This window comes from Octopus bimaculoides, chromosome 2, assembly GCF_001194135.2.
Source record: "Octopus bimaculoides isolate UCB-OBI-ISO-001 chromosome 2, ASM119413v2, whole genome shotgun sequence".
NCBI lineage: Eukaryota > Metazoa > Mollusca > Cephalopoda > Octopoda > Octopodidae > Octopus > Octopus bimaculoides.
Window position 1 is genome coordinate 654,984 of NC_068982.1, and position 12,126 is coordinate 667,109.

At 36.0% G+C, this 12,126-nt stretch overlaps 1 protein-coding gene across 1 annotated transcript in view; it reads left to right on the top strand.

Moving 5' to 3' along the window:
* Nucleotides 1-12,126, top strand: part of LOC106870759 (cadherin-87A) — a 119,297-nt gene that overhangs the window by 72,912 nt on the left and 34,259 nt on the right. Inside the window, exons 23-28 of the mRNA XM_014916956.2 lie at nt 578-719; nt 3,035-3,265; nt 4,442-4,605; nt 6,548-6,694; nt 7,838-7,957; nt 10,147-10,333. Of these exons, the coding sequence (XP_014772442.1) occupies nt 578-719; nt 3,035-3,265; nt 4,442-4,605; nt 6,548-6,694; nt 7,838-7,957; nt 10,147-10,333 (991 nt within the window). The remainder of the gene's footprint in view (nt 1-577; nt 720-3,034; nt 3,266-4,441; nt 4,606-6,547; nt 6,695-7,837; nt 7,958-10,146; nt 10,334-12,126) is intronic.

A 12,126-nucleotide genomic window follows, 5' to 3' on the forward strand; every position in this document is an offset into this window, starting at 1 on the left:
CGCTAAAGATGGCCAGAGCTCTTCGAATTGTTAGTACGGTGGGCAAAATACTTAACAGCATTTCATCCGTCTTTACGTTCTGTGTTCAAATTTCACCAAAGTTGTCTTTGCCCCTCTTCCTTTTGGAGTCAATGAAATAAATGCCAGTTGAACACTGGGGGATGGGGTGGGGTTGTCAACTTACCCCCCCCCCACAAAGTTCATGTCTCATGCCTAGAGTAGAAAGGATTATTATTATTGCGTAGAGTGTAGGACAAAATGTCTTATGGTAATTAGTTATTCCTCTTTATGTTCCTGAGTTTAAATGATGCTTGTGCCCACTCTGAATTTATCCTTCCTTTCCGTGATCAATAAATTCATTATTTATCAATCAATCAGATGAAATGTTGTGGGAACATACACCTATCTTATACAAATCGTTGGTATCCTTAATACAAGCGACACTTGCTTTTTAATCGTTTTGTATTTTTTCATTCCACCCCTCCTCTATATTTTGAGTTTATAATCTACTAACATTGCAATAGTAATAATTATTTTACTACAGATGTTGTGAGTTTGTCAATTCTCTCTCTTTCAGAATGCCTTTGCCATCAACAGGGTCACTGGGGATATCACCTTAAAGATGAAGCTATACCACAGTTTGGTGGCTACAATTGCATTTGAAGTCCAAGCTCGGGACTTGAATGCCGATGTTAGCAGCAGCAATCAGGTTACCCAAGGTGAGCCCTTATTTCTTAAACTATAATAAGCGTTATTGTCGCAGCCGCTACCGTCATCGTTGTTGTTCTCCTCCTTCTCCCCCCCCCCATCATTATCATTAACAATGCACTAACTGCAATATTTTTTATAAGAATTAGACCAGTTCAGTCGGTATAAGTATGTCGTGAAGTGAATTAGTCTTACTTAGTATCTTACTAAGCCAAATTACTTCAACTTGGATAAAAGGTTAAGTTGATCTGTAAGGATTTGGAATCAGTACAGGAATGAAACAAAGCTAATTTACTTCTCAGAGGTGTTGCGTGAGATATTCTAAAGAAAGAAATATGGAAATCAGGTCATTAATTATCTTTTCCAAGAATAGCCTTGTCAGTGTTTTCATAAAAAAAAACAAACAAAAAAACCCCCCATATTGAAGCAAATTTCCGTACATTATATTTCCCGACTGCGGACTGGCTGGACAATCATCTATAGTAATGCTTAACTTTTCCAGAAGAAATTGTGAAACTTTTTCAATCAATAATTAAATGTGGGTTACATACCTGATATACTTGCTTCATAGAGACTCCATGATCTTTTAAAGTGCTTCGAAGTTACTGCTTCTAAAAATATTTCCTATTTAATGGCTGTGGTTGTCATTTATGAGCTAAATTTCCCTGCAACTAATTCTTCTAAAAAAGTTGCATAAATAAATTAATTGCAAATCTCTGCTAAAAGTCAATCGATAAGAACAGCTGAACAGTCTGTAGAAAATGAGTGGAAGGTATACTGAAAATGTTGTAGGGAATTAGGAATAATGGTACACCATTCCCATGTGATAAGGGGTATGAGACAGTACGAGAGAGTAAGTAGTAGGCGGTCAGAGACAGTCATGTCTTTACTTGTTTTACTAAGTATACTGTATACCAAAGTGAGCGTTATAACAAGCCAATAATTTAAGGATTATAACAGAAAGACAGATCTTAAGACGGGCATAATTTTTCCCAGAGACTTTCAAGCAGAGGATAAAGAAAATTTCTCTTAAATTATTCACAAGTGTTAAAAAGTTGCTGCTTGGAGATAACACTAATTGAATTCGTCGATCGTATCTGAACTGCAGGTTTGAAATCTTTCCCTTCTTAATCGTCTCTGATCCTGTTTATTAATTTAATTGGTTGACTTAAGTCTAACAACTGTTATCACTTGAAAGATGGATTCAACAGTTAGTGGTGAGGGCAAGACTAACTAGCAAGTTTTTTTGTCCTGTCTGATTATACTAGCAAGAGAACCTAAACTGAAAGGCCTCGAGGAAGTTTTAGAATTCAGCAACACTTTGGAGATTTTGGTCAGGTATTGAACCATATTTTATCAGTTAAAATTGGAAGAAGTGCAGATGGTGAGATAATTAACAGATTCTTATATTATCTAGAAAAAAGAGAGGTGAGATATTAAAAACTTTCTCCAAAGGCTTTATATTTCAAGTGATAGAGAATAACTTTTCTCAGATTTGGCATCACCAGGCACTGTCACTTCAAGCAAAGTTACTTAAATATTGGTATCAAATTTTGTCACAAGGTCAGCAAGTTCATGAGAGGGGCTAAGCCAATTACATCAACCCCTGTGCTCAATTGGTACCTATTTTTATCGACCCCGAAAGAATGAATGCAAAGTTGACCTCGGTGGAATTTGAACTCAGAACATAATAAAGACAGACGAAATGCTGCTAAGCATTTTGCCCCGCCTGCTGAAGATTCTGACTTCGCTGTCTGAAGTTATCTAAATATTGCTAATTAATATTTGTTGGTTTCCCTCTTATGTACATATTAAATAAACTAATTAAAGATTGTGGTTAATTGTATCTTTTATCTTTTACTTGTTTCAGTCATTAGACTGTAGCTATGCTGGGGCAGTGCATGGCCACAGTCAAATTGATTTCTAATATTATTGTTGTACTGTTGTAGCATACAGGCTTACTTGGGGTTATATGACAAGATGTAATAATGACTGGTTCTCGTTTTAGATTCAGTGGGTGAGTCTAATTTGCGAGATTTGAACATAACTAGGAGATAGACTGAACTAAATCCAATAACCAGACACTTGTGTTCCTTCTACTTCAGCGTGGAATTCTAAATTATTCATTAAATATGCTGAGTTGAAAGCAATGGGAAAAAGCCCCTGAATTGAAGTTCTGCAAGAGTTTTGTATTATTGTATTTTATTACTGTTCCATCTGACTTCACATTCTGACTCAGAAAAAGGATACTTGTGAAGTAAAAGTAGATTAAATCTTCAATAAAAAATATATTAAACATATTAAAATACTCTCTTTTTATTTACAGCTCGAGTCGTAATAATTACACAAGCATCACAGCGAACGCAGCCTTTCTTTTTACCTGAGACACCTGGTCAAAGTAAAAAGATATATGAAATAGAAGTCCCAGAAGACAAACAGGTTGGGCTTTTGTTAACAACGGTCCGGGCAAAAGATCCTAAAACTGATCAGTTTGTATCTGACTATACTTTAGCGCCTGGTGGACAAGATGAAGGGTTTTTTAACGTTACAAGAAATGGTATGTTGAATAATTCATATTATTCACTTCAAGTTACCTCCTTACTCTATATTTTGCACAGTTTTTGTGTTATCTTTGTAATAAGATGGATAGATGAAAAAAACTTGCTATTCGTAAATATTAAGCTGTATAGTTCCATTTGACTTCATATTAGTTAGCTTGATAGCTTATAATTATTTAGTTGTATTAATAACCATTATTGAACTGCAATAGTAATAATAATAATCCTTTCTACTATAGGCACAAGGTCTGAAATTTGGTGGGAGGGGCCAGTCGATTAGATCGACCCCATTACGCAACTGGTACTTAATTTATTGACCCCCAAAAAGATGAATGGCAAAGTCGATCTCGGCGGAAGTTGAACTCAGAACGTAAAGACAGATGAAATACTGCTAAGTATTCCGCCCAGCTTGCCACCTTAATAATAATAATAATAATAATAATGATAATAATAATAATAATAATAATAATGATAATAATAATAATAATAATAATGATAATATTTGAGAAATTTTTCACTCTATAAATTGCATTCCTATTCAGCTGTTTCAAGTTGATAACGAATCCGGGATCAAATATTATGCTATGTTGATGACCAGACCTTTGTGTCTACGTTTGCATGGAAAAACACTATTAGTAGAGGAGGTACATTCTTCAACCAATCTTCACTTACATTTGTCAATAGGAACAATTCTTCCTTGAATGATAACACTTTCAGTGGAAATCCTCTTATTAATGTCCCGCTACGGTCCGACTAGTGTATGAGACAAAAATGATGTAGATGGTTGTATGAGAACCATCAAATACCCTTAACGATCAATAGAAATGGTCATCATCTGCAGGAATTTGGTCCAGAAAATGGATTATCATGATTTAGTAAAAATGTCCAGAAAAAATTAATTTTGGACATACACTTTTCAACATGGAGTAATAACTCGATTATTAATTCATAAATTAGAACTGGATAGTGTTTAATTGGTGGTTATTTAACGAGCCCGAAAGGATGAAAGATAAAGTTGACAGAATTAGAACTCAGAACCTAAAGATGGATGGAATCTTGCTAACTATTTTGCCCGGAGTGCTAACCATTCTGCCCCCCCCCCATATTCAGCCCAAACTGAAACAAATTATGAACATATCACTGATTCAATGGAGCAATCTTTGTTTTAATTCCAGGTGAAGTTATTCTCATCAAAGAACTCGACTACGAAAATAAGAACTATTCAAACCCTCTCAAGTTTGATATAATAGCTATTGCTGACCCACAGCGTAATGCCACTGCAGGAATGGTAATCACAGTGAAAGACATCAATGACAACAAACCCAAGTTCGCGAAAAATGTTCGTATAAAGTCAGCAGTTAATCTCTCTCGCTCTTTCTTTCTCTCTCGCTCTTTTCATACATACATGCATACGTACATACATAAATACACAAATGCATACATGCGTATGTACATACATACATACATACAGACATGTGAACATACACACATTCTCATTTGTACCTACCACCTTAGTCCGTGTATCTACAAATTTATACAAAATTCTAAGATAAACAAGGTTTTCTGAAGAAAGATCAAAAGAAACTGACTGGCGTTCTCTATTCCAATCTATTCGTGGCACAGTGAAGATTTGTAAGTTATTCCAAAGATTTTCCATCTGAGATTCTTTAGATGAGTCGATGCAGACACTAAAGTGTGTGCATTGACAACTCAACCACACAAATACTGGGGACTCTCCTAACTCAAAAAATCTTGTTGCTTTGTTTGCAACCAGCTTGAACTCTCTTAAGAAGAGCTTAAATAAAACTCAAAATATACGTACACACATGCATACATACATACATACTATTGAGAAATCTGCAGTTACTTTATCAAGATTACAAGTTCAGGTTTATACTTGTAATCATTGGGGCCCTGGGATATGTAACACACTGCCTAAATACCAATCTTGAGAAATTAGGCTTCTCAAAACCAGAAAGGAGAAAGCTAATTGGAAGACTACAGATTCAAACCATCACTGGAACTGTAAAAATCTGTAAAACTTTTCAGAAGTTTATCATTTAAATATATATGAGTATGTCTAGATATGTAACTATATGCATGAGAAGATATACATAAAACAAAATATACAAATCTACACATATACATACATACCTGCATTCAAAAATACCCTGTTGCTGATGTCAAAATTCAATAAAGGAGCCATGAATTTAGGTTAGAAACCAGCTCTTTCTCTATTGGCAAGAAATCTTCAAATAAACTGAATAATGATATACATATATAAATATATGGATACATGCATACATGCATGCATACATAAATACGTACACACACGTTCTGTGGAAAAAGTTTTCCACAGAGATCAGGTTTAGCTGCGCAGTTAAGAAGTTTCCTTCAGAATCGTTTGCTCTTGGTTTCCCTTCCACTGCACAGAACATTGGGCAGCTGTTCCGTAATATAACCGAAGCCAACCATTATCCCATGAATTTGGTTGTGGAAGACTGAGTAGAAACAAACTTGTTTGTGTGTGTGTGTGTGCGTGCTTGTATGTCTGTATATGTGTGTGTGTGTATGCGCGTGCACGTCTGTGTGTGTCTGTGCTTGTCTGCACATTGGTTGATAGCCAGTGTTGGTTTGATTACATCTCTGTTAATCCATCGGTTCGACAAAACAGAACGATTGAATAAATAAGAGGCTGAGAGTCTAAATACAGGGATCGATTTGTTAGACTAAACTATTTGAGGCAGTGCTCCAGCTTGGTCGCAGTGAAACGACTGAAGCAAGTAAAAGAACAAAAGAGAAAGAATAAGTGATCACCCCTAACCCTAACCCTAACCCTAACCCTAACCCTAACCCTTACCCTCCTCACACACACCTGTGCGGCGCACGTGTGTGTGTGTGTGTGTGTGTGTGTGTGCCAGTGCAAGGCTGGCGTATAACAAGTGTGGGTGCAAGTGTACACGTGTGTGGGCTGGTGGGGAGAGTTGTTGGGGTGTTGCTATGTAAGAATTGTGATTGGATTATTTTTACAAGAACCGTAACAAATGATCGACTAATAAAAAGTACAATGGCAGCAAATAGGCCGGGAGTAACAAGACCATTGGTCAAAAACCAGGTTGGAAAGACTCTGGTTGGTAATGTGAGAGATAAAAGAAAAAGATTTCTGCTAATTTTGTTTTACTGATGCAATGTTTTTCACGAGATTGTTGTGGACCTTAATTGATCAGAACTGTTATGAATGAATACTAATGTTATTAAATATTGTATAATATTTTATGCAGGTATATTATTTCGAGGTGAAAGAAACTACTCGATATCCAAATGTTGTTGGCAAGGTTTTGGCAAGTGATAATGACGAAGGAGAAAACAGCAGGATTTCCCTTTTTCTTGAAGGTCCTAACCGTAACGATTTCCACATCACTGAATCCGTAAGTACAATCGTAACTTTACTATTATGAATTCTACTCTTACTCGTCTTATAACAGTTAAGATGTTATAAAACATAAACTATGTCTGCTGTGTGCTCCATCCTCTGCACACATCACAGATACGGATGTGGATATAGACGAACAAGCTGCCTACTTTTCTGAAACGCAGCATTTTTGTGCAGATATACAAAAACAAGAGTTGTGGAGTTATTGCTTTTTTTTATTGGTTTCGTGTAATTATTGACAAACCATACATACAACTAATTATCGTACTCATATTTTAATATTTACACAATAATGTGTCAACTCTTTCAAAATTTGGACCCAAACTTGTGATTTTCATTATAATTTTCAATCTTTCCTCTCACCTTATACATCTAGACACCTGAGTATGTTTAGAAAAGACATGTATATTTGCCGTACAGGTCTCGTTTAAGTAAAAGGAAATGCAATGCAAATTCATTCATTCAATATATCTATCTATCTATCGACATACATATGCACACGTGAGTGTATATACACACACACCACTACCATCATGCTATCAAAACCACTCCACCACAACCCCATACAGGTCAACCACAGCACAAATAGCAGCCAAACCTCACTAAAATTATTCCCAGCCTTTTAGAAAAAAGGACTTAGAACATGTCGCTAAAAACACTAAACTTCATAGACCAAAGGTAACTTTGGGATAAACTATATCAACAATCACCCCAACATTTCACCAGCACCAGCACCAGCACCAGCACCAGCTCCACCACCACCACCACCATCACTCTGAGTGTTTTGATTCTGGAGTTGTCGCGATGAAAGAATGATTTCAAACTTTTTAACTTTGGCTGGTGATCCCACATTTGAGAACTGTACTTGACTGGGAGCTATTTTATGGACACTCACCAGGATGAAAAATAAAGTCCATATCCATGCTTTTTGCTAAGTACATTATTTGCAAGTCCTTTAACACTCTACCACTTTTGTATCACTTTGCTCTTTTGAAAAGAAACCCACTAGATTTGAACCTTGTATCTGTCAGTTATCTATAAAGCATCCTAACAGTTGTATCATTCTTCAGTTTCTCAATACGAATTAAATGAATGATTATTGTTTACTAAAATATTGCCATCTTTATTATATTTGCAGGGAGATATTATCGTAAACCGTGGTGCAGAATTAGATCATGAAACTAATAAGATTTACAATCTTCAAGTGGTTGCCACAGACAATCCTACAGGTCAGGTGCATCAAAAGACAGCCGTTAAGGTAAATCTTTATCATTATATAACACACGTAAAAAGCACTGGTGCTGGTGTCACACAAAAAGTACCCAGTACACTCTGTGAAGTGGTTGGTGTTAGGGAGGGCATCCAGCTGTAGAACAATGGAGTCTAGTGCAGCTATCCATCTTGCCAGTTCTTCTCTAACTGTCCAACCCATGCCAGCATGGAAATCAGACATTTAATGATGAAGATGATGATAATTATATAACTCATGGCTACAAGTCGATTACCAGTAAATACTATTTCTATGGATAATTCTATTTAATCCTCATAGATCAATTCAGCTTGCTCTAAATTCTAACCATGGTTAATTTAGCTCATTGCTTTATCAATTAGCTATAGACTAATTTTTTTCTCATTCACAAACATCTATCCGATCGTTATTTATCCCTAGTAACCATAGTGTCAAGAAAATGAATGTTAAATCTTTACGTAAATAACATTTTTGTCTTCCACATGTTGCTTTTTTAAGACGTTGAAATTAAACTCAGTATCAAAGACTAATGAAATATTCATTTATTACTCACAGTATTTCGCCTCTTGTGGCTTGTTTAGACTAATTGAACAAACTATTTTATTCGACAACAATTTAGTGGGATGTGAAACTGGTCATTGACTAAAAAAGGAGAAAAAGGGAAATGATGATCTCACCTTCAAATCATTATTTCGTGTCCTGCAACGTTAGCTCTTGGCACTCTCTGACATCACCTGGAACACTCTCTAATTTGCTAGCTCGCAATTAAAAGCACCCTATTGAAGTGAAATAGGCATTAGGAAACTACTCTGGTATTCTCTTCCCCAAGTGACTGAAGAATCAGTGTTTTAATGATACTTTCCAAAATATTAAACGATTAAATGAACAACCAAAACAAAATTAGCCACAAGTCAAATGTGACGTGGGGTAGAGAGATCCCAAACGAACTATATAATTAAATTACTTCAAAAAATTGGCATAAAAATTTATACAAATATGGACCATAGGCATAAACGAAGAAAGACTAATGCTTTAAATTAGATTCTGCAGAACTGCGTGGTTAACAGCAACAGGATTTTGAAGGCTCACTTGTCTTCAGTTTTAGAGAATCAAGTCAGTAAAAGATAAACACCCTTTTAGACTTTAGAGGTAACATACCTAAATGATTTGACTGTTGTTTCTGATAGCTCAATGAACAGCAGTAAATAAAATCTAGGTTTTGTAAAGACATATCGAGAATTGAACTGAAGATTTTAATATGAGCTGGTGGTCCACTACATCAGACTATGAAGTCATTTCATGTCTATTCACAGTGAAGTTGTTATGAACATATCAATGAACACCATAACTATTTATAAAAATGAACATATCAATGCTTGTGTTTGTTTCTAATGATTTACACAAACAACTCTATCAGTTACAGTTAACTGGGAACATAATTATTATTTTAAGATGTTAATCTGATTATTGTCATTTTAAAAGTATTGTCAATTATGAAAGTATTGCTTTGTATTGAGGTTTATACTTTTTAACTTTGTTATTCTGTCCTTGAAATCTGGTCAAAATGAAACGTAGTCAGACATATAAAATGTAAGGCATGAGAATTAAAACTGAGAATTAAATGACAAGCTTTAATTGTGGCGGAGCTTTCTAATGATTCCCCAAAGTTAATGATTGGTAACTTCACACAGGAACTAGAAAAACACAATTCACGTTTTATTATATATTTAATAGGAAAGGCAGTGAGCCGGCAGAATCATTAGCACGCCGGGCAATGCCACTATGTTCTGAGTTTGAATTCCACCGAGGTCGACTTACCTTTTCATCCTTTCGGGGTCGACGAAATAAGTACTAGTTACCTACTGGGGTCGATGTAATCGACTAGCCCCCTTCCCCCAGGCCTTGTGCCTAGAGTAGAAATAATTCTATATTTAATATGTACAAATACATGACCATGAGTACAATCACTTGTACATACATAAATAGATAAATAAAAATTTATCGAGAAACATAATTTAGAACATGTGTGTGTGAAGATATATAATTTTTTCTTTCTTAGTTGTAGTGCACCTAGCACTGTTATACAACAATTTCTTTCATATGCATATACATACACACACACACACACACATACACACATATATATATTTATTGAAACGTAATAAATATCAGAGAAGCAAATGATTTGTTTGTTTTAGCTGACTATTAAAGTACTGGATGAAAACGACAACAGGCCTGTGTTTCAACCAAGTTCGAAATACTTATTTAGCGTTCAGGAAAATGCCCCTGCTGGAACGTTAGTTGGTCAAGTTACAGCTAAAGATGATGACTCCAATGAAAATGGAAGATTATCCTACAGTTTCATAACAGGAAACCTTTTTAACGGTATTTACTATTGGCTATTAATACATTTACACACCACAAACTGTTTTTAGTGTATCTTTCTGACAATGTCTTTATGTCTCACATATTTGTATGTATGTTCTCTTCTATTTTTAATTATTTGAAGACTTCCTCTAAGAAAGGCGCTGATTTCTAACAAGGATACAAAGTTTCATCATTGGAATGAAGAGAACAAAAACAACGACACATTATAAACTTGAGAAAAGTCTTGCATATTTTTACTGTTTTGCCTACAGATTGTATTAATAGTATGTGCATTAGCTGGTTGCTTTAGTTTTTTGAAAATCCTAGCTTTTTCAATTATCACTTAGCTATTAACAAGATTAAATGCACCAATTGTTATTAGTATAAATATGAATTTGTTATCTGGATATGGAAACTGCTAGCTTCCAAGTAACTGTCTGTAGCTTTCCTCTTTCTCTTTGATTTTCAAAAAGATATTCATGTCAGAAGTCCAGCTGACTGCCATGGCATTACATACTTTTTCTTGTCTCTCAAGTGACAATATTCGGCCTGTTATGTTTGCATTTGGTGGTAGAAGTCTTTATGGGAATGTTACAGCAACAAAGTTATCTCACATAGTACCTTGATGAGATTCTTTTGGCAGCTGCTGTTCATATGTGTCATGTATTCCACACAAATGTCATATAATCTACATTTACGGTTGTATCATGGACCTCCAAGGGATTCACACTATCTCCTTTGTTCATGAGGTATTTTGTAGCAATCTGGTTGCTCATGGATTTCAAACTCATAACCTTTGAAGTGTTATGTAGCGGTCACAAGTCCAAAAAAGGCAACGTTTCCTCATGGCATGTATGCACTTATGCGTGTGTGTGTGTGTGTATGTGTGTGTGTATGTGTGTGTGTGTGTGTGTGTGTGTGTGTGTGTGTGTGTGTGTGTGTGTGTGTGTGTCCTTCATGGTGTTCAAACTGGTTGTTGACAGTAAGAAAGCTGTCAAGACAGTTCCTTGTGTTTGTAAATATGCGGTTGACTCAGTGTATGCATGTAGGTAGGGCTAAGGACCTGCGCTGATGTTGTGTGTGGCCATGTCTCTTTAGTGCTCAAGTGTCTGTGCACGCGTATTCATGCGTACATGATTACTTTTTACATATGCTTCTTTGTAAATGCACAAAACCAAGTATATGCATGTATATATGTATATATGTATGCATGTATGCATCTATGTATGTATGTATGTATCCATGCATGCATGCGTGCATGTATATATGCATGTATGTATGCAAATACAGATGTACATCTATCTATTTCTGTTTCTACCTTTCTTCTACGTGTGAATCAATACCTGTGTCTATATATCAAAACAGTTATCCTGTTTTTCTTATCCCCGCTGTTTTCACACTGCCATCCTGCCTGTCTGCCTGCAATACGTATTACAACCAAGTGCTTTCGTGTAATACATTATAGCTCTGGGCTTAAACATGGTGAACAGTTTACCATGTTACGATCATAAAAGAAATCTACAAAGAAATATTTCATATGAAGTAAGGCACTCATCATCATCATCATCATCGTCGTTTAACGTCTGATTTCCATGCTAGCATGGGTTGGACGATTTGACTGAGGACTGGTGGACCAGGAGGCGACACCAGGCTCCAATCTGATTTGGCAGAGTTTCTACAACTGGATGCCCTTCCTAACGCCGACCACTCTGAGAGTGTAGTGGGTGTTTTACGTGCCACTGGCACGAGGGGCAGTCAGGCGGAACTGGCGACGGCCACGCTCGAAATGGTGTGTTTTACGTGCCACCTGC